Below are 23,446 nucleotides of genomic sequence, written 5' to 3' on the forward strand. Positions count from 1 at the left end.
ACTTTTCCTTAAGTTTGATTATACGATTTTTACTTGTAATTAGTATTTCAGGTCACACACAGAGTACTTCTTCCACCAGTGAAGATGACTCCAATGGAACCGTAAAAAAGCTGGTCAGCTCCCAATTAACAAACAAAGGAATAAACACAATTCTGTACATGTGTCTGCTCAGTAGGCTACATCTTCACCCCACCCACCACATGTTCAGGGATCCGAAGCACCGCCTCTGGTTAAACTGATCCCTCTGAGTAAAAGCATTGCGGTTCCTCTGCAAAACTCTCAGCCTCAGAGAGTCGCAGCTAACTGGAAATGATTCCATAAATCCAGTGCGAGTCTCCACCCGAGAGGACTTCCATTGAAGAGCAGCCTGCAGCAAAGAAACACCGTGCAACAGTCTCATTTTACTTGTCCAAAAAAAAACGCTGCGTAAGTAAAACTGAAATCAAACACGGCGGCAGCAAACCTTCTTTGGGATCCAGACTCGAGTCGAGGAAATAAAGCATAAGGAGAAGTAGCGATTTCAGCTCGTCTGGAGTTTTGGAAGGAACAAAATGTCTAAACCTAATTACTCCGGCACGTTTCATATGGTGGATCAGGTTAATATGGACGCCTATCTCGCAGCTTTAGGTAAGACTCTTTCAGTGGCATTATTGTAGCTTACAAAGCTGTTACCCTTAAAACAATTCATTTTCTTTATTAAACCCCTCGATCTACATTCAGACTTGTTATGCACTTTTATGTGTACACTTGTGTATTTTCGTTGCTTTGAGGTATTTTTTAAATCTTTCATAATGTGGATCATCTTCATTTCCAGCCGCGCACTAGTGAAATGAAATCACCACCATGTCCTTTCTATGACCCCACACACACACACACACACACACACACACACACACACACACACACACACACACACACACACGTATAGCTCATGTTATATTTAATTGTATTATTAATTATCTTCTTTCTTAGATATTAATTTTGCCCTGAGGAAGATTGTGTGTCTGTTGAAGCCCTCCAAAGAGATCAGCCATGAAGTGGCCACAGGGGCCATGAAGATCCGCACTCTCACCACCTTCAAGAACTTCAACATGGATTTCACTATCGGAGAAGAATTCACTGAAGACCTGAGACCAGTGGACGGTCGTACCTGTCAGGTGTGTGGTGGTGATGTTGTTGTTCTGAATATTCACATTGACTTGTTTGGAGATGCGTACAGGCTTGCTGATACTGTGAGTATACAGTATCATAACTTGTTATACAAGTTGGCTGTGTGTGTTTTTAATTAGGAATGTCTGTGCAACGTCATCCAAGCTACTGCTGTGTTTTTGTGCTGTAACCACCATTCAGGAAACAAGTGCATGAATCAGAATGAGCACCATTATCTTACATTGACCAAAACAAGACAAATGAGCAAACGGAAGCAAAAGAAAAGAGAGTTTTTTAACTTATTGATGCCCTTTTGCAATGCACAAAGACTCATGTGAGCTACTTTATGTACTAACTGCACAACATCTCTGTGCTCATGCAGACTACAGTGAGCTGGGAAGGAGATAACCTGGTTTGTGTACAGCGAGGCGAGAAAGATGGACGAGGCTGGACACACTGGCTGGAAGGTGACAAGCTGCATTTGGTAAGGATGTATGGATGGAGTGAAAGGAAGTGAGAAAGAGGCCAAAGCACAGGGAGAGAGGGATACGGAACAAGGAAAAAATTTATTTAAAACATAAAAGGAAATAAATGCTAAAATTGAAATGCTAAATGAGAGGAGGACATGCAAATAAGACAGGGTTTGAAAGTTGCCATTGCCTTATTATGTTGCACTACACTGTCTTTGTGTGAAGAAGTTCTTTGTTAAAGGGTTTGTGGAGCTTTGTGCATGCTTGAGGGGGAATAGTAGGACCCTGCAAAGGAAGGCAAACACAAAAGAGGAAGAAGACTGTTGAATGCACAGCTTGATAAAGTGTAACAATTACCACAGGACCAAGGTAGAAGAATGGTTCTTTAACATTTTGGTTGTAAAAGAGTTTAAGATTATAGATAATCTATCAGCGCTGATTAAGACCTCAAACAATCAGCATTGTTCAGCTAAATAACTCGCAGGATTTCTCTGTTGCAGTTAGGACAAAGCAATGTGTTGTTGAAGTCCAAACTCCGGGGAGAATTGCAAAAGAAATGCCAGCGGGGATCAGGTTCTAAAATGGTGGATTTTAAAGGTTACACAAAGCAAGAGAAGAGAGCAGCGAGAGAATAATAAAGAGTTAATGAGTAAGTGGGAAGTTGGAGGAGGAAAGGGGGGAGTGGGTTCAATGGAGGAAATAAGCAGACGTTGAAAGAGTGGAAGATTAATTACGAGGTCAAAGTGGGGTTGAGGATGGGACTGTATTTTGGATGGTTTGTGTATTAGTCATTAATCTCTCCTTTGATGTGCCAAACTGTTTTACTAATTCTTACTATTCATTTACACCTCCCCCCCCCTCATTCTCTTTCCTCCCCTTGATGTTTCTTTCCTCTCTGCAGGAGATGAGAGTTCAGGGCATTGTTGCCAAGCAAGTCTTCAAGAAGGCTGATTGAAGTAACTGAAAATATGTTTTAGTGAAATTATTCTTAACAGAATACAGTTAAAGGGATAATTTGCCTATTTTAACCAGCTTTGTATCATAACAATGTGGGTACTATGTAAATGAAGCGTTATTATGGAACCCACGCAACTTCTAGGCAAGACCCGCCCTTCAATAGAATTCACACACTACTATTGGCCAGGTGTCCATGCTTACGCAAGGTAACGGAACCAAATTTTTTAAGGTCCTAATCCCTGACCAGTTGGCTATCCTAAACTACTAGAGGTCAATGCCTAACCCCAACCAATCAGGCTGCATCGTAGGGTGGGACTTGCCTAGAAGTTGCGTGGGATCCAGAATAACGCGTAAATGAACTATGGTGAACTTCCCCTCCATCTTGCCAGCTCCCAGATCTCCGTGCTCATCTCCCAGCGAAACGCCGGCGAATGATGCGTTTTGCTCTCTCTCTCTCTCAAATTTAGACTGAATTAAGATTAAACTGTAAAACTAGACAGTGCTGATCAAATATAAACATCATCCAACCAACTCACCTAGATGTTTTTCAGAAGCATCTTTTAGCTGTAATACAAGATTGTTTGCTACCAGCCGGTCACCATATTATATCTGTGAGGTGCTCGCATTAGGCTTGTTCGAGATGAGCCAGGCCTGCGCAGAATCGATCATCCCCAGCGTTCCCAATGCATGCCGGTTAGATTTGTGTCCGACTTGATCCCAACTTGCTCTGACGTCATGCACACTTGGGCAACGGTAACCTCAGATCAAGGCGCCCGCAGGTTTGAGACGCAGGCAGCGCAGTTGCTCTTCACCGACAGCAAGACCCAGGCGGACCCAGGGCATGCTGGGAAACACCTGCCTCTCAGCTGATCTAACAACTGATTGGTTCAGAATCGACTCAACATGATGACGTTTTATATAAACTTTTTATTGTTTTTGAATTTGTCTGATTTAAAGACTTATTCTGTACAGAACACATGTAGTGTGGCTGATAGTGACATTTAGAAATCGGAGAGACTAAATCCGTTCAGATTACGGATCATCTACAGTCTGTTGTTTATTGACATCAGCAACAGATTGCATGTAGAGAATTTTGAAAGCTACTCTGTTTTAATAAAAACAACTGTAGACTTTGTACAAGCTGATATATGGGTCTGATAACATTTTATTACATCGGAATCAGACCTAACAGGATGTGAGTGTTTCTGTGACTTCCTGTTCAGCCTTAAGGCTGGAAACTGTCTGACTTGACCGCGGCTTTTTGTCACCGCCCCCTGCTGCTGCTGCCGCCTGCTCTCGTCCACTTTACAGGCGAGGTGCAGTTCATCTTGAACGAGCCTAGTCACCCACCAGCAGGAGCCTTTATTGTTTTGGTGAGGTGCAGTGCATTTTGGTAGTTGTAGTTTTTGTTTTTTTAGAACGTTTTGAGCAAAGGGAATACCACAGCCCCTTTTCTTAGTTGTCTCTGGCCTTGTAGCACCAATTTAAAAACAGACAAGTTTTATGAAAAGACCCCTTTTCCATTGGCAAAATACTTCTTTAAGTACTCGGTACAACATTTGAATCATTTTTATCATTTTTTTTTAAATTATAATCAACATTATTTTGAAATATCACAATAAGACCGAATATCTGTGAAAATACATGGTAATTGCCTCTGTCTGATGGTACTAATACTACTAACTGAGAATGGCTTGTGTAAACATTCACTACACACTTCCTCATATTGCACTATCGATCTTTACAATGTTATAAACAAATTTTACATCTGTCAGACATCACTGCTGCCTCTTTAATTCATCACATCATTCTCCAAATTTTGTGTGTGTTGCATATCTTAAGGGTGGTGTTTATAATTTTTTATTACAATGTACTTTTAAAAAAAAGAGATATCATTTAAATTATAATTACAAAATACATGATTTACTATAAAGGTTAAGCCCCAGAATCCTTTTTTAGCAATAGTTACTCAAACAGGAGTAAATACAGCATTTGTTGGGGGCTTTTTTCTGCTGCGGCTTAATATGCGTTAACTGTACATATTTACAGCAGCATAATAAAATACAGTGCCCACATTCATGGTAATGAAGTAACAGGTTACACAGTGCACAAGTGTCACTCACTGAGTGTGTTTGGACGACACTGGAGCTCCATAAAGAATAATAAGCTGCTTTGACTACACATACATACTTGTTGGAAGGATATATTCATTGTTGGTTTGACCTTTTCATAGGATTTGTCAGAAAAAGAAAAGTAAGAAAAATATAGCATTATAAATATAGACTTATCTAATAGACACCACTGAGCTGTAGCTAAAAACACAGACAGCAGTGCATTTACTTGTGAAGCTCCTATCTAAAACTCATTCACATTAAAAGGACTGACTCAAGTACAAATCTCCATCAGTGTTTTGGAAAAATACCTTTTAGCTGTTTGCTTTATTGTAAATGCAATACAGAAATATCACATCACTTGAGCTGAACTTCTCGTTAAAGTCCTGCAGGGGGCAGCAAACCATCAGCCACCTTCAACTCTTCTGGAAAAGTGAAACCTTACTCTTTAGTTTCTTTGGTATAAATAGGTTCAGTTTGAGGTTTGAAAACTAGTTGCAGCATCCCCAAACTGGACGGGGACTCTGAGCTCCGTCAGTATACTGTTACACCAACATCTACTTGATTATGTCCCACACCACTCATCCTCCTGTGGCTCTGAGTAGCTCCTGAGGAAGTTGCCGGTGCAGTATCCGGCACTTCCATTCGTGTGGCTGGATTCAGCGAATGAAACCGAAGGCTTCAGTGGAGTTATAGGAAGGATGATGTCTACGCTGTCTTGTGTGACGCAACTGACCGCATTATCATCTGAGGAGGATAATAAAATCAATGTTTAGTGTGACCATTCTTCAAAGTAATGTTACATCAAACATGCTTTACACTTTATGTAATTTATGGCCATTTTAATGGGGCTGAAAGCATTTATGAGCATGGGAAATGAATATTGACAATTAAGAGTTGGAAAAGGGAATACATTTTTCACTCTAATATACGATGCTTGAAAGTTTAAAGGAAAACACCAACATAAAGTGTCTGACACTACTGGTGGGATGAACACCAGTCTACCAAAAGATATTCCCCCATTTGACAATTTGGTGATGGCTTAGAGGTGTTGAGTTCTGGTGACTGTGAGGGCCATGGTGTATTTTCATACATATAGCCCACATTCGTTATCTTTTTCCATTCTTCTATTCAAGGTTTCTAAGTGGTACTTAGTTGCTTAGAAATTAAATTAATTGTGGATTAATGCACAACATAAAATCTTATATTTTTTGTTGTTATCATTATTCTGGGCTGCACGCCCACAACGTCACGTCAAGTGCCCGAAGTGTGGGAAAACAACAATGCGCATGCCCAAAGCTGATTGCCTGTTCTGTTGTCATTTGCACGTAGCTAGTTGTCAGCCATTAGTATTTCTTTTTTGTTAATTAACTGTGTTTAACATTAACGATGTGGATTATCTACTACAGCACACATTTAAAGGTCTGCCTATTGAAGACAAACTTGAGATTCACGCCTCGTACCCACCAGCCGCGGGATATTATTATGAACCAAACCGCTAGTAAAAAATAATAACGCTAATCCGTTATGCCAGTTTAGCTGGAGATCATGTTAACTGGTGATATTTGCATAAAATCAGTGAATATTCAACAAGGCCCTGCCTACTTTTTAAGAGCGTTCTGCTCTGCCTCCGCCACTCGAGTGCCAGAGGTTCACATTTTCACAAAGTGTTTGCAAGTGAGACAAAATAATGGATATCGCTGAAAACATCACCAGTTTATGTGTAATACACGTCCGTTTAAGCATTATCCACACAAATACGACACACATACTGTATGAACGGAAACAAATAAAATGAAACAACGCACTAGAGATCTAGCTGGGATTCGAACCTTGGATGTCATGGACAAAAAGGTTAACATACTAGCTTATAGTTGTGTTTTTTTCATATTAGGAATCTGAAACAGCAACATCTGAATGTTATCAAACTCTCTCAGTACATCAAAGTTTTGTAATCATATACCATAATGACCATTTTGTGTCATCAAAGTAGGCCAACAAATGATGTGTGGGATAAATAAAAGTCAAACTCGGAGAAAATAAGCTTCATATGTTCTTCACTTCAAATCACTAGACTTTTGCTGCAACTCACTTCATAACTTAACCAAGACTAAGATAACACTTAGTCGCCGGAGAGAAAACGAGGATCAGCACCTTGCTGCAAAACATTCAATGGCCATATGGTCATAACAATAGTGTATAGGCTACCATAAGACAAAAATCGCGAATCGCGACACAGACATACCCTAATATGGGTCTAATAAAATTAAACACAACTATAATCAGTTGACTTGTGGCACAGGTTGAAAGAGACTGTTTGTGCTGAGATAGACCTACACATTCTTCGTATGAGATGGCCCACAATAACAATGATAAATGATCACGTTTGCGCATGACTGACGTGTTTCATTTTTAGCCCCAAAAGGGAATAAAGTGTTTAGTGGGGTCATGCCAGTTTGTTGTATATCAGTTAGGTGTTGGTATGTGAGGCAAAGATGAACCTACTTTACTGTTTCGAGGCTTGCATTTGCCCATGTTAAATTGTGATATCTCCAGTTAACATGGGCGTATATTTCTCTCATACGTTGACCTGTGTTAACTTAGACTGAAAGTCCAATTAAAGTCCAATATATAGATAGAAATCAACACATAATGTCAGCAGTGTCTAGTGTAGTGGTATAGATGATGAAGAAGCTAGTATGTTAACCTTTTTGTCCATGACATCCAAGGTTCGAATCTCAGCTAGATCTCTAGTGCGTTGTTTAGTTTTATTTTTTTCCGTTCATACAATATCTGTCGTATTTGTGTGGATAATGCTTAAACGGACGTGTATTACACATAAACTAGTGATGTTTTCAGCGATATCCATTATTTTGTCTCACTTGCAAACACTTCGTGAAAATGTGAACCTCTGGCACACGAGGGGCGGAGGCAGAGCAGAACGCTCTTAAAAAGTAAGCAGGGCCTTGTTGAATATTCACCAAATATCACCAGTTAACATGATCACCAGCTAAACTGGCACACCGTAAACTAACGTTAACGGCTAACGCTAGCTTGACAGAGAAGTTGTTTTTTTGGCTTCCTGCCTTCCGGGGTGTTTTATTCAGAACGTGATCTCAAGCATCTTTCTGGGAGGATTACCAAACGGTAAAATTGGGCAAACATAGTTAGCTAGCCAAACTGGCAGCTGGGGATTGAACAGTAACGTTAATGTCAACATTAACAGCAAATTGAGAACAGGTATGTGCTCAGTTGGATTATCACCTGTGTTAAACTGTGTGGGAAATGGGAAATTGTGCGTTATGTCAATTGTATTTTCTGGTTTTGCATCTGTCCAAAGTATTTGTTGCCCATTTTGGGGTTCACCCGTGGCATCGACCACAATGAACCACATTGTCCCTGGTTTGAGTCCGGCTGAAAACCGTTGTTGCATGTCATCTCTCTTATTTGCTGCCATCTCTCTACTGTCAAACTATCTTATAAAGAAATGACAAATGGCAACACAAAAAAAACACAATTTTTTTTTTTTATAGAATAGCGTAATGTAAAACTGGTGTGTCTGCATGGGAAGTGCTTAGGGATTTCTCACCTGGGTTAAAAAGCGGCAACTTGCAGCACTCAACGGTGCAGCTCTCTTGGCAGTGACCGTTCAGCTCTGTGAACGGTAAAGGCAGCTCCAGCGAAGTGATCGGTGTTCCTGGAACCATTTCAACCAGAGTAACAGGAACACTGGAGCCGGCTGTCAAACACAGAAGATGTCACAAATAGGGTCAAAATACGATTATTCAGTATCATGCTCACAAGGAATATCTTTGGCCATAGTACTGGTAACTTATATTCAATACAAAAATATACTGATTGGTCCTTAGGGGGCACTATAATCAAAATCTGCTCTAGCACCAAAAGTGAGAGGGAAGGTAAGGTGAAGTTTGATCCTGATAAGTATCTGAACAACTTTGTCTCTCGGAAAAGTTCTTCATACTTCTTAAAAAATACATTCATAAACTTGTAAAATTAAAATGTACCACAGTGTGACTCAATATTAAAGTGATACTCCTCCTCAAATGTATCTTTTGAGTATGAAAAACTCACCTCCCGTGGACTTGAAAGACAGTTGTAAAACGTTTGTAGTTTCCTTTTTCACAGAGAAAAAAAAAACTACAAAAAAGTCAGATTTGACTCACAGAAGTTCCAATACGTTCCAATAGTGTCAAGTTCATAGGGTGGAATAATTATCAACCTTCAAAGTAAACTTGCCAGTGCAGTATAATTCACTTCTCTGCTGTTCAGTATTCACCATATGTAAGTACACTGCTTTCTATCTACTTTTTCTGTCATCATTGGAATCCATAGAAGCCATTATCAATGAAAGTTATACAACAACCTTTCAAACGTACATGCTCCAAATCCATGGGGACCCCAAAGACCCTGTATTCATTGTGTGTCAGTTGTTTTTATGGGCCCACATCATTATCTGTCTTGTCTAGCGGCCTTGTAAAGGAACTCTATGTCACAATTTAAATGCTGCAAGCTTCTAAATACATTTAGGGCAAACAAAATTACAGCAAATTCTTGCCCTGGTGCCCCCTAAAGGGTTAATCCAGCCACCAGAAGAGTGAGTGATAACTCACTCAAAGATCCCCTCCAGGCTTGTTCTAGGACATAAAAAATATTGTATGTATGTCATAAGTATTGTATGTCTAAAAATGTTTTTTCCACACAAAGGTTCAGTAACCTAGTTAGGCTACATGTTGTTGAAATTACATCTACTCCTTCTCCCTCATTAAAAAAACAAACAAAAAACGAGAATATGTAAATATGTTTTATTTTAACAGTTCAACTACTGGCCCATGATTTCTCCTAATCCCACTGAAAAGCCCATTCTATGTGAAGGAGGTTTCAAGTTTTCACGTCCCATTTTGTAAGTGTTGTGAAGCCCTACCTTCTCTCGATTAATTGTATTTCATCTGTAAATTCCAGTATTTGCACCTTGCTTCACTGGAAATACAGTAAATATCAATGAAATACAACATACCATCAGCCAAAACAATTATCTGTAAGATTGTGCCCCATGCGTAGGACCTATTTCTCAGTATGAGTTGCCTGTGAAGTGTGCGTCACATTATACCAAATAACTGTGTCAGCCTGAATATGTACAGGATGTGGTTTCCCCATTCAGTTTATCATGCTCGCCGCCAAGCTTGTTTAGCATCACGTAACAAGCTTCCTATTTAACCTTCCTGGGTTACTACTAACTCAAATAAATTCTGCTTTTGTTACATTTCTTTTCACATAAATGAATTCCAGACCACACTTCTAATTAATATAATATATATTTATATATAATTTACCCATATTCATGTAAATTTCATTTGACCTTACTCAGATTTTTTTTTATATAAATGGTCTGTAAAGGAAACCGTGGGATGGTATGTGTGAAAGAGATTAGCAGTGACCTTAAACTGTACACTTCAAAGCAAATTGTATTTCAGTTGTGGCTAACAACATGCATAGTTACTGTCAGTGGGAGCATGCCTGCACACCGCTTTGTCGCCTCTTTGGGAAGACTTTTTTTTTTTTTTTTTTTTTAATAATGAGGACAAAAGTGTGAGAAAAACAATGATGAAACACACCTACACATGTGACGCATTGTACACACCTGCTTTGTATGACTTGCGTTTTGCCCTCCAGCAGACGAGACCAAAAAGGATGAGTGCAGTCAACACGAGTCCTGACCACAGGCCTGTGGGTAATATCCAGGGACAATCTACTAAGCAAAGAGAGGGGATGTTAGAGGGACCTAAATACATTTTTAAGGTTTCCTCCTATATGCACAAGTAACACCTGGGAACTTAAGTGGGAGTGAGTAATTACTGAATACTCTTGATTCCTCATTAATAATATTGTGAGGTAATGAATAAAATTACTGAGACTATCAAAATGGACTAAAACGGCTTTCTGAAATCTCAACAAAAACTATGAAAACTATTATGAAGGAATATTTATTACATTTCTATTTCATTTCAGTATTTTGTAAATTACGGTCAAACAAGATTGATGCCAAGGCATACAATTATTACTAACACTTTATTTAACATTTCTTAGCAGAATGTAAACTCTTAAGTGGTTTATAATATACTATAATGTATTTGTATGGTGAGATTATTTTGTTACATAGCGTTTATTCATGTATGTTTCAGCATTTATAAAAAAAAAAAAGAAAAAAGTAAAAAGTCTGATTCCAACTCCTTTAAATGCTAATATTTTCTAGTTCCTTGACTTCTCTGTGACAGTAAACTGAATATCTTTAAGTTGTGAACAAAACAAGACAGTTGAGGATGTCATCTTGGGCTTTGGAAACACTGATCAACATTTTCACAATTTTCTGGCATTTTATAGACCACACCACTAATCAACTAATCGATCAACTATGAAAATAATCGTTACAGCCCTTATGTAGCTGTTCCATTACACACGGAAACAAATCCCTACAGTGTGAACAGCATTACGTGTACAAATCCTTCACGGGTGGCTTTTAAACTGTATTAATGTGATCAACAAATGATAATGTACACATATATCTAATATTACTGTTATTGTGTTTTTATACACCAGTTAGTTATATAAAATGAATAAACAACTTTAAGTTTAGCTAGTAATACTTTACATACTTATGGATACTAAATAGGTGGGACTAAAATTAAGTGTTACTGGCCTCCTCAGCACCAGTGGTTGAAACAGATATATTCCTTTTGTGTCATGAAAACGTTTTGTTTCCAGGGAAAAAAAATTGTCACAGGTACATTTTCCACCTAATCTGTACAGTAGTAGCAGAAGTAAGATCTGTACATTATACTTATTTGACTGGATTGAACTGAGTAACCTGTTTCAGATACTGATCTCACAAAAAAATGAAAACTCTGATAATTTCAGCATAGAGTTAAAAAAAACACACACACAAGCAGGGAAGAAGTTGCAATGTAGAATGTTTTTCTAAACTTCATCTCTGTTCATTCCTCAGTGGACTCAAACAAAACTCTGTCACCTGATTGGGTACTTTGACCTTTGTGACTTGCACTGGCCAGATTTATTTACTTTTTTTTTTATATTTGCTTAGACAAATGGTGCTTGTGTGCAAATCATGAATGTATTTTATAGATACATATCAATTCTCATAGCACACGGGTTCTATCTGTAAAGTCCATTGAAAAAAGCCTAGCAGGGCCACCACATCCGTTTATTATTATTATTTTAGCCAAGCTAGCGACAACACAACATCTTGAAACAGTCCCCTTAACTTGTCCTGTTCTTCAGAGCACTGCATTCTCTCTTGGCTTTAACCTCCACACATGTTCTCACATCCCTCCACTCCTACATTACATCTTCTGACTACCTGCCTGCTGCTCGAGTAAATTTAAAACCCTAGTGTACCAAAAGAACACTCCCACACACTTATCAATATTTAATGTTTTGTCACTCACAGCCTTCACTCCGACTTCACTCTTTTCCTTAAACCTACAATAACAGATTATTTTGCCCACTTGGGGGCAGCAGAAAGAGTTGATATGGCGAACCTTTTAGCAAACAGGTGCTTATTACATCCAGCAGTTACGGTGCAACATTATCATTCATTAGCTGCTGTGTTTCTGGACACCTGATGGATTTAGGTCCAATATTCACTCTCTTTTAGCTCTGTTTTTGTTTTTTTCTCTCTATCTGTTTTACTAACTCCTGCGAGAAATATCTTGCTACCAAATGCTCCACTAAGTCCACTAGCTAGCTGCTAGCTGCTAGCTGTTGGTTGGTTGGTTTTTAGAGCTTTTTCGTTGAAAAAAAAGCTGCCTGTTGTGGCCAGAAACGCCACCATGAGAGAAGTTGAGAATGAGCTAATACAGTAAAATTGCGGCCGGGAACAAAGAGCTGACACTATAAAGCTCAGTTGACCCCTTTCACATGGTCATGTATTGTTTTCACATTGTTATATGACTCATTTTTGTTAAAAAATATAGAATATTGAATATTAAATGTTTATTCTCTAAAGGGGGAATTACCCTTTTATAGCCAGTCACAATGACAGAATCGTACCCATCGCCTGTTAGAGACATACTGACTGCAACAAGTGCCTTACGTGACTCTCTTCCTTTGAAATGATTTTGCCATCTGTACTACTTCTACTTCCTCTCTTAATGCCTTGGTCATATGACACAGAAACTAAAGTGCAACAGTAACTCACTGAGTCAGGCAGGATAAGAGTATCTGCTACATTTCACAAGTTAATTTAAGTTAAGAGATGTTAAGATCTAAAGAGTGATACACATTTGTCACAACAGCCTAAAGGTAAAAATGAGGACCTACGAGATTTAAAGTTGCCACAGATGGCATCAGTTGTTCGGGTTCCTGGAGTTTTCAACAGTCTTCCAATGTCCTCACATCTGAAAACAACATACAAAGAAATGTATATCAACATACTGTATAGTGTATTTACAGCTAAATGAAAATGGGAAAATATTGGAATATGTTTTTTGTTGTTGTCCCAGTAGAACCTAAAAGTTTCAGACAAGCGCCAAAAACAGTTTCTACAGTGTGAATAAAATATAGTCACAGAAGGTGGGATCATGTAAATGTTTTGGGTTTGGAGACGGATGATGTCAACTGAAACTACACAGTAATTTCTGCTGTGTCTCTGAGGATGATTAATAAATGATGCACATCACATTCTATCACATTACATACATCGACATCCTCCTTCGGCTTTACATGTAATAATAACAGTAATAGTGGAGACGCGGTCTGACCTGGTGTGTGTTTGACAGGGCGAGAGGAAATCTGTAACGTTGCTGTAGGTCTCGCCTTCACATGGAGCACAGATTGTATCATTCGTGCGAGTGGCTGCAAGAAAGAATTAGACGTCTTTTCAGTTGCCAGTTTGTACTGTATTTTGGTAAGATGCTTACTGTAGGACATAATGATTTATTTTACATTTTTCAATGGAAGCCTACCTTGAACCTTGACCCCTTCACCCAGAGAGCAGTGTTTCACTGGCTTGCAGTGGTCACATTGATCATTGCTACAGTAGAAACCAGCCACACACTCACACACTGTGTTCTCCTGAGGTGTACAGTCCTTTACTTTCCTCTGCTTGTTTACTGAAAAAGAGTTAAAAGAGAGATATAGTGGAAGAGTGAGGTCTCTTTCATGTTAAGGGAAGAGCAGTGATGAACAAAGTACTTAGATCTTTTACTTAAGTAAAGGTAGCAATACCACAGTGTAAACATACTCTTTTACAAGTCCTGCATTCAAAATTCCATCTCCTTTTCATAATAATGTATATTACTAGATTATAATTAATAATAATAGTAATACATTTTACTTATATAGCACTTTCAAAATACTCCAAGACACTTTACAGTAAAACCATGGTAAGTACAATATAAGCAGGTGAAGCAATAAAACAACGCAACACAAAAACAAGCATATTAAACAAGTATAAACGATAAAGCCAGCAGCTAACAGTAGATGAAAAGTGTGTGGTTATTATAGGGTGAAGGCTAGAGATGGGTTTTGAGAAGTGATTTGAAAGTGTTCAGGTCAGTACAGTCACAGATGTGTATGGGAAGAGAGTTCCAGAGGGAGGGGGCTGCGATGGTGAAAGCTCTGTCACCCCAGGTACGGTGCTTGGTCCTGAGTGGGTGGGAGAGGAGGTTGGCGTCAGAGGAGCGGAGGTTACGGGGGGATTGTGGCGGTGGAGGAGGTCTGTGAGGTAGGAAGGAGCCTGGTTATGGAGGGCTTTGTGAGTAATAAGGAGGATTTTAAACTGGATGCGTTGGGGAACAGGGAGCCAGTGGAGACTGTGGAGGACGGTGGTGATGTGATCACGGGAGCAGGTGTGGGTGAGGAGACGGGCAGCAGAGTTCTGGATGTACTGAAGTTTATTTAAGGCTTTGGCAGATGAACCAGTTTTGTCTAAGTTAATGATGTATTGTCTAAGTTAGTGATGCATTAATGTGCAAGCATCCCTAATGTTGCAGATGGTAAAGCTGGGGCTAATTTCAGCTAATTTATATACTGCTGGGTATCTTAACCCACAATAATATATACTAATGCATTAGTTGATTTGTATTTTGTATTAATGATCTGAATCTGCGAAGTAACTCATGTTGTCAAATCAATGTAGTAGAGTAAAAAATACAATATTGCTTCCAAATTGTAGTGGAGTAGAAGTATAAAGTAGCATTAAATGGAAATGCTCAAGTAAAGTACAAGTACCTAAAATTGTAATTAAGTACAGTACTTGAGTACTTATTTACATTCCACTACTGGAAAAGAGCATGGTCAGATTATGAGACAACAGCTCCCTTGGCCATAGACTGTAAAAAGCACAGACATGCTGAAATGCTTCTCACCCCTCCTACATAGAAGCAAGACATCCAGGCTGAAAGAGACATGCCACCTTGTTTGTAGTCATTAAAAGAGACAAAATGACCACAAGGACAACGTAGAAAGAGATGCATAACGACTACAACCAGACAAAAAAAAACAACAACCATTTGTGTCTCTTTGTAGTCGTTTTGTATCTCTTTGGTTATTTTGTGTCCCTTTGTAGTCACTGTGCATTTCTGTAGTTGTCTGTGTGGTCATTTTGTCTCCTTGTAGTAATGTGTGTTTGTGTTCATTTTGTGTCTCTGTAGTTGTTTGGTGTCTTCTGTAGCTGTTTTGTCTCTTTAGTCGTTTGTGTCGCAGTAGTAATTTTATGTATTTTTGTAGTCGTTTGACTCTCCAACAAAAAACATTGTCAACAGTTGCTTTAAACAGAAGCTTTGGTCCAGCTTTTTGGTTCAGTAAGCCATCTATGGGAAAGATTGTCCTCTGATACAGACTTGTAATGTTGGCTACATAAATAAAATTGACTGGACCTGACTTGAGAGTGACAAAGTTTACCTTTTACAAACTGTTTTCCCCTTTTATTTCCACACTGTAAAACATTTTAAGCTGGTTCAACTTGAAAACTTCCCCCGCTGTCTTAGACATATAAGTTAACAGAACTAAACTTGAATAATTTGTTTAAATTCTTCCCATTAGCTGTGCAAATTATACAAAACTAACAGTTAGGTTCACTGAACCTGAGTACAAATTCAATAGGCTTAAGATTTCACTACATTCTAGTTTAAAAAGTCAGTTTTTTCATTTGACAGGTTTTTACAGCTGCTGCTGTTTTGCACCAGAGTTAGTGCAAAGACAATACACAAGGCTGCACCCAGTAACTTTTTTAAATTAGAAGTGTATTATTGTCAAGGTTGTTAAAATCATCTTACTCCGCATTGACAGTATCATATTTTCATGTGTAGACTTGTTCCATCTCTTCATTGCAACTATGTGATGTTAACACGAGTGAAATATTTAAATCAAAGACTCTTTTTTTTCAGCCTGACAAACTTGATATCTTTCAAAACTATGGGTTCTCCACCCAAAAGTTAAAATAATCTTGTTAAGAGTGAAAGAGACACAGCGTGAGTTATGTAAAGAAAAATTGAAAAGAGGAAGATGTAAAAGAAGTGGATTTCTGATGCTGTTCACATGAAGAGACAATTGCAAAATGAATATCTATACTCTATAAAAAGGCAGCAGGAGCGAGAAAAAGGAAGGAACTACTGTATGTTTGTTTGCACTACAGAAAAAATATGTGTGTGCGTGCATACAGTACTATGTGCATGTGTGTGTTTGACTTACTGGAACTGCACTCCTTGCAGACTTGACATTTAGGCAAGTTATTTTTTGTGGCTGTGTAGAACCCATAATCACATTTGGCACACTCGGTCGTCTTTGACCTATCACACTCAGCTTTCATGTACTCTCCTGATAAGAGTTGGGAAAACAGAGATATACAGAAGATTTGGATGTTAGGCTGTAATGCAAATACAGTATGTGAGGAATGCTGAAAAGCTGAATATTTACACAGAACATGCAGTAAACACTGTGTTGTGGTTTGCATAAATAAGTGTGTCATCCAAAGAGAAAAGAAATGTAACTGACCTGCAGCACAGCGATCACAGCATGTCCCATCTTTACTACTCTTTGTGCAGTTCATATTAGCCATTTGTTGCCCATTCGATTACAGTCCTCCACCGGTGTGTATAGGATCTAAGCTTAAGACTGCAACGACTGTCTTCCTGTATACTCTTCCTCTAAGCCTGCTCTTAACCTTTGAAATGACAGTAATTTAATTAATCTCAGCTCAAAGAGCATCACTTAGGTGCAATCTCTTTTACCTTTCTCCTTTTCTGACTATCTCCACTCTCTTTCTGCTGTCTGAACTGTCTGTGGCTACAGATGTGTTTCCCCTCCTCACTCTTACCTACTTCTCATGTTTTTTTCTGATCCTACACAATGGAAAACCCCAGTGACCCTAATCTGCTGTTTTCCCCTCCGTCTCTCTGTTTCTCTGTCTCTCTGTCTCTCTGTCTCTCTGTCTCTCGGTCTCTTTTTCTCTGTGTCTGTCTCTCCTCATTTCCTTCCTGCCCTAGCCCTCTCACTGCAAAGTAAGCTGTGTGTGTTTCCGTATAGCTACAGGACTAAAGGCTGATTTTGGCACGTAGCAAAGCAGCACAATGAGACATTTCCTCACTCAACTACACCCTTTTCCTTTCAGTCCATCTCCATTGTTTCCACGGAACCTTTGTCCCAGTGGCACAGGGATGTTGTTGAGCTGAAACTGCAAAGAGATTTTGTAGTAGCAGTCGATCTTAAGTTGTTTTTTTTGGATCAGTCTGTCCTCCTGTGATCCCACTTACCCACAATCACTCCCTCGTTACTGCAAACATACAAAAAACAATCTACAAATAGATTTATAAAATGCCTGCGTATGCAAAATATGAGTGAGGGAGAAAGGGGGGCAGAAGGAAAGAGCGAGAGGTGGAAAGTAAATTATAAAGAAAAGGGGAAGGAGAGATGTTGAGATAGTTTATTTGTGAGGAGATTTGATCGGATCATGATGTTAGGATTAAGGTGGGTTTGAATTTTTGCATTTTAGCACAATAGAACGGATTATTACATTACCACAATGTAATGATTTGCAGGTAGGGGGCTTGTAAGATGGAGGGTTTTGGTTATAGCAATGTGATTTATTATTTTTGTGATTTATGCATCATCTCTGGCTCTTTGTTTTGTGGACTTTCTCACATTAAGTAATACCTTTTTCCTTCTTAACTTTGTGGTCCTTGCTTTTTCTTCCATGCTTTTCTTCAGTTTCCTGCTTCTCCTGCTCTCTCGCTCAGCCTACTCGATGCTGCTGGGATGGGTGGAGTCTCCAGGGTATCCCACTGGATACTTGCCCCATGCCAGTCTAAACTGGAGCAGGTGTGCCCCCAAAGGTCACACCCTCTCCATCAAGCTCATCCACCTGGACCTGGAGGACAGCCAAGACTGTGAAAATGATGCAGTGAAGGTCAGGCGTCAAGATAAACTTCAAATGGTTGTGCTTTACACAACAATGTAAAGCACATCTTTAGTCAATGTTTTTATGCTGATGTCAGTACTGTTATTGTACCCTCCACTACAACATATTTTCCCCCAGGTTTTTTCAAATGGAAACCTCATCTCAGTTCTGTGTGGCAAAAAGGAATTTGAGGAGCTTCAGTCCACTGTAAATCCCTCGCTCCTCTCTTCCCCGGGTGGCTGCCTCTCTCTTACGTTCCACTCCGACTACTCAAACACCAAGAGGCACACTGGCTTCAGAGGCTTTTATACCGATCAAGGTGAGATGTAGATGATAAAAACAAGTGAATTACTGAGTTGTAAGAGTCCCACCAAAGTCCATTGTGTTTGTGCCCGTTTTGTTTTGTCCACATTCCCCAGGACGCACATGTATTTTACTATTGTGAATACTTTTGTAAGCATACTGTTAGGAGGGCGATATTTTTAGATAACAATTCACAATGGTTGCAGTTTATAGCTGTTAAAGCTGACTTGGAAACAGTAACATTTTTAGATATTTTTCACGTCATAAATAAAAGAAAAATCAGTATCCAGGGTTAATTTGTCTATGGTGATTTGTGTCATATTTTCAGTTTGAAAATAAGTAGGTAAATAAATGCATGACATAATTAAAAAAATAGGCCAAATAAATAACTAAGGCACATGCTTTTAAGGAGTCTTTAACATTAAGATGTTCAGTTTAGTTCAAAGGTGCTGACAGCGACTGTTAAATCCTGTCAAACAGCTCAGTCTTTGTGCTAAGCTAAGCTAACTGGCTGCTGGCTCAGGCTATGTTTTTACCATAAAGACATGAGAGTGGTGTAAGTCTTCTCATCTCTCTGCAAGAAAGCAAAAAAGCATAATTCTTATGTGTTTGTATTCATATTCATATTCATAATTTGACATCCTAATGTCAAACTATTGCTTTAAGAGATGTGTTTTATGCCAAATGTCTCAGGTTTAGTATGTTGCTACATGTGCATGTCTAGTGATTAAAGGGAAAGCAACTTTAAATAAGTGAATCAGCACCAACAAAACAACATATGATGGCAAGAAATGTATCAAGACAATACATAAAAAAAACCTAAAAACTTAACTTAAAGACCTAAGAGTGACACAAAATAAGTTTTTCTGGGCTCAGTTTTACATTTCTTCTCATACTAACCTATCCCATGACCTGGTAGAAGAGAAGACAGTGCTGAGAACCCACCAATAGTTCACAGATGTCCAATGATTCCTTTAAACTGTCTTGTGTGCTATGCTTTTCTACATCTGACCTTTTTGCTCCCTTAGACTTTGACGAATGTGAGGACGACCCCAACAACGGATGCACCCAGTTCTGTCACAACTACATCGGAGGGTACCACTGCTCCTGTCGACATGGTTACCACCTGGACGTGGACAAACACACTTGTACAGGTACGCATAATCTCATGATTTGGATCAGTAAGCGGTTTACCGAATGAGGAATTCAAATTAGTCAGAGGAAGACAAATCAAGGAAGGCAAAACCAAACTTAAACACGAAGTGAAAATGGGGGAATAGAGGAAGCAGAAGCAGGCAAAATGGGGGAGGGAGGTGGGTGGGGGGTGTGGGGTTTTGGGGGGATGGGCTAAGAGGAGAATTCCATGAGAAAGAGGCTGATTGTGAACCAATGATTATGTTGAAATGATGAAAGTGATGACAGTGAACTCTTATCTTTAACACAGTGAGTTGTGCTAAGGATCTGTCAGGGCTGAGCGAAGGTGACATATCCAGCCCCTCCTGGCCTGCTTCATATGCAGAGAATGCCAACTGTCAGTACACCCTGTCTGTGGAGGCCACCCTGCAGCTAGAGCTGCACTTCTCCAAAGATTTCGATGTGGAGCAAAGCCCTGATGGCCAATGCATAGACGCCCTAAGGGTAGGTGTTGAGTTGAAATATGTAAATGCCACATTTATCTAAAACTTCTACCTTTACAGAGCAGGAAATAAAGAGGAAGTTCAGACAAAAGTGTTGTAACTGTGGATTTGACAACTAGGACACATCATATTTTGACCATTTCCTCTGTGTTACATATTTTGGAAATTTGTTTTGTCGTTTTGCAACTTGTGCCTTACAGTGCTCATATGATGCTTTTTGGCTTTTTCCCTTTCCTTTATTGTGTTATATATCTTTTTTGTGCACGTTATAAGTTTACAAAGTGAAAAAGCCCAAAATCCACCCCAAAGGGAGTTACCATCTCCAACAGAAAACACTGTTCACAAACTTCTCCAAACAGCTCTATTGTAGTCCAGCCTTTTCTTCCGTGACGAACGTGCATCACTTTGTAACACACGTTAAAATGCTCGCCTAGCTGCTAGCGTAGCACGCCCTCATACTCTGCTTCTGACTGGGTAGTAGTCCTTACCTAGCTACTGCGCATGTGCGACTCCCAACAAAGATGGAACAGAAGTGAGATGCCTCACTCTGTAGCTCAAACAGAGCTCAACACACAGGGTGAAAAGAGGAGCTGCAGCAATGTGCAGTACAACAAAATATGGTGTTTTTTGAAAATTAAACCATGTAAACCTATTCTGATATAACCTCTAAATACAATTATGAACCTAAAACTGAGCATAATATGAGCACTTTAAAACAATACTCCCCCTCAAAAGGTTTTATTGTCCTACAAAATGTAATCAAAATATATTGAATGTGCTATTTTTTATGCTGCAGAAAAGGATTATTTAATATTAAAAGTGAGAGTGCATAAGTATTCCCCTCTCTTAAGTCAGTATTTAGTAGATGCACCCTTAACAGCAGTCACAGCTTTGTGTCTGTGTGGGAAGACTCAGCTTTGCACATCTGGACTCTGACTGTTGTAGCTTTGGCTTTATGTTATAGCTCATTGTCTCGCTGGAAAACAGAGAAGCATCCCAACAGCAGGATGCTATGTTTATGGTGATATGCAGTGTAACATGGTGTTTAGTCTGATGACCAGAAAGCTCATCCGACAAGAGTTTTGTTTTTTATAATAGTTGCTTTTTCTTTGTGGGGAATAACCATGCAAACATGTATTTCATGTTATATTTGGGGTGAAAAAATATTTAAGCACTGGACTGCTGGACATAGGCACATGGACGTTTCAGCAGAGGGAACAGAGCAGAGATGAAATCGGGACACGTACATTGTGAGACGTTACCTATGTTGTTTCGTTTGCAGTTTGAAACTCCCACTGGGACTCTGGGGCCATTCTGTGGCCACACGCCTCCCCCCTCTCCCTTTCTCACTCACTCGCATCATGTCCAAATCCGCTTCACCTCTGATGGCTATGGCACTAACAAAGGCTTCACTCTCCACTTCAGGACCAGAGGTACTGCAACCTCCTCACTTGTGACACATTGGGAAAATATTTACATTAAGTTAATTGGAAACTAATCACAAATGATCATAATTTGTCTTTTCACATGTTAATTACAGACAAGGTCTGTCCAGCAGTGGTGACCTCACACTCCACTGTGACTCCTCAGCAACCAGAATATCGTCGGGGTGAAACAGTGACCGTAACTTGTGATCTTGGATATGTTGCTGATACTGTGAGTGTACAGAGAACCAGAACCTTTTTAATAGATTTACATTTAATGTATTTAAGCCATTATTAAACTAATAAGTTCTCCTTTTGCAAAGTAGCAAGGCACCCAGATGCTGTCATCACAGTATGTGACGATATGCCAGAATACAGGCGTATGGACTCCCAATTACATCTGTAAACGTGAGTCTGACTGTAACCCATTTTTCAGATTTTTTTTTTTTTTAATTTCTTGTTTTTTTTTTTACACCATCTTTCACAAAGTTTCTTTTTTTTTCATGTGTAGCTGTGGATTGCGGTTTTCCTGCTATCCCAGAAGATGGCATCCTTCAGCTGGTGGGCTCAGATAACCCACACACTCAGTATGAAGACCAGATCCAGTTTAACTGCAGCTCAAAGTACTACACACTGGAGGGAGATGGTGATTATAAGAAGCTTTACTTGTGCACATCCCTTTTTGATTCCTTTCCTTAACTAACATTTAAGAATGTAAAGTTTTCTGGATTTTATTAAACTATTATTGTTTCACCAATATGCTTTTTCAATCTCTCAGACATGTACACTTGCGGTGCCAGTGGTGAATGGGTATCAGGGGGCGGCAAGACAGAGATGCCGAAATGCATTGAAGGTAGGACTATAAATTTATATCTTTTTTAATTTATATTTTCTCATATTAGCTACTTGGAATCATAGGAATCTATTCATGACCTTTTGTGTATTTCAGTGTGTGGGAAACCTGAAAAACACCCTGCAAGTGCAGCCAGAATTTTGGGAGGTAAGAATGCAAACATCGGAGAGATACCATGGAATCTTTTGATTAAAGCACCGAGCAGAGGAGGAGCATCACTTATCAATGACCGATGGGCTGTCACAGCAGCGCATGTGGTGGAAGATGTAGAGGAAAGCTCTTTGTCCCTGTATGGTGGCCTGGTAAATGGAAGAACAATATCAAATAGATTGTCTGATGTTGTTGTCATGAACAGTGAGAGGATCATAATTCATCCTGGCTACATCAAGGGCATTGAAGGACGCACCAATTTTGACAATGATATTGCTCTTATCAGATTAGCTTCCAGAGTGAATTTAGGCCCAAATCTTCTTCCCATTTGTCTGCCAGAGGTAAACAGGGGCTTGATTGAAAATGAACAAGGCACCGTGTCAGGCTGGGGCATAACAGAAACGGAGAGGTCGTCAGCCTTGTTAAAATACGCTCATATTGGGGTCTATTCCCTTACAGATTGTAAGAATACACCGTACACCACAAATAACAAACGCATGACTTTCACTAATAACATGTTCTGTGCTGGAGCACCAGGAAAGGACAGCTGCCTCAAAGACAGCGGAGGTCCATTAGTTTTTCCTATGTTGGCTCAACGCACAGAGCCTTATTATCTGGCCGGCATTGTGTCCTGGGGACCCCCCTGTCAAGAGAGGCAGTACAAGGGTTATTATACCAAGGTGGAGAATTACGTAGACTGGATTAAGGAAACAATAGATACAATAGAAAAGTCTTAGACAGAGGAAAGATGAGGGAGAAAATACTTTTCTACTAACCATAATAATGTAATCCATTTCAGGACTGATTCAAATCTCTTAAATAAAAATGTTTATGAAAATAAAGACTATAATCTTGTAATCAAATGTATCAACATTAATAACATTAAGTTGTGATCACATTATGACTTCATACTTTTGTATTAAAGGACTTTGCAAATCAACTGCAGAGAATGTGTGTTTT

The 23,446-nt window shown here is 39.3% G+C and overlaps 3 protein-coding genes across 5 annotated transcripts; 2 read left to right on the top strand and 1 right to left on the bottom strand.

Moving 5' to 3' along the window:
• The first annotated feature begins 241 nt into the window (after positions 1-241).
• Positions 242-4,348, top strand: rbp5 (retinol binding protein 1a, cellular). The gene is made up of 4 exons (XM_031299632.2): positions 242-627; positions 973-1,157; positions 1,532-1,633; positions 2,521-4,348. Exons 1-4 carry the CDS (start codon positions 552-554, stop codon positions 2,572-2,574), a joined length of 417 nt encoding a protein of 138 aa, XP_031155492.1. The 5' UTR covers positions 242-551; the 3' UTR covers positions 2,575-4,348.
• LOC116049710 (tumor necrosis factor receptor superfamily member 5) lies at positions 4,164-17,361 on the bottom strand. 3 transcript variants are annotated; one of them, XM_031299631.2, is made up of 8 exons: positions 16,718-17,361; positions 16,415-16,540; positions 13,687-13,833; positions 13,483-13,576; positions 13,043-13,119; positions 10,347-10,454; positions 8,277-8,426; positions 4,164-5,434 (listed from the first exon to the last, which is right to left on the bottom strand). In XM_031299631.2, the coding sequence occupies exons 1-8, from the start codon at positions 16,779-16,781 to the stop codon at positions 5,253-5,255; spliced, it is 948 nt and encodes a 315-aa protein (XP_031155491.1). In that variant the 5' UTR covers positions 16,782-17,361; the 3' UTR covers positions 4,164-5,252. The 3 variants fall into 3 exon arrangements, with proteins under 3 accessions (XP_031155491.1, XP_031155490.1, XP_035861747.1); XM_031299630.2 differs by having other exon boundaries at positions 10,347-10,457; XM_036005854.1 differs by having other exon boundaries at positions 4,164-5,448; positions 10,347-10,457.
• A 142-nt stretch (positions 17,362-17,503) lies between these two features.
• c1s.2 (complement component 1, s subcomponent .2) lies at positions 17,504-23,426 on the top strand. The gene is made up of 11 exons (XM_031299624.2): positions 17,504-17,689; positions 17,930-18,128; positions 18,258-18,438; positions 19,451-19,576; positions 19,867-20,060; positions 21,342-21,492; positions 21,600-21,715; positions 21,810-21,891; positions 21,995-22,129; positions 22,262-22,336; positions 22,433-23,426. Exons 1-11 carry the CDS (start codon positions 17,673-17,675, stop codon positions 23,221-23,223), a joined length of 2,067 nt encoding a protein of 688 aa, XP_031155484.1. The 5' UTR covers positions 17,504-17,672; the 3' UTR covers positions 23,224-23,426.
• Positions 23,427-23,446: the final 20 nt, after the last annotated feature.

This window comes from Sander lucioperca, chromosome 10 (assembly GCF_008315115.2).
Source record: "Sander lucioperca isolate FBNREF2018 chromosome 10, SLUC_FBN_1.2, whole genome shotgun sequence".
NCBI lineage: Eukaryota > Metazoa > Chordata > Actinopteri > Perciformes > Percidae > Sander > Sander lucioperca.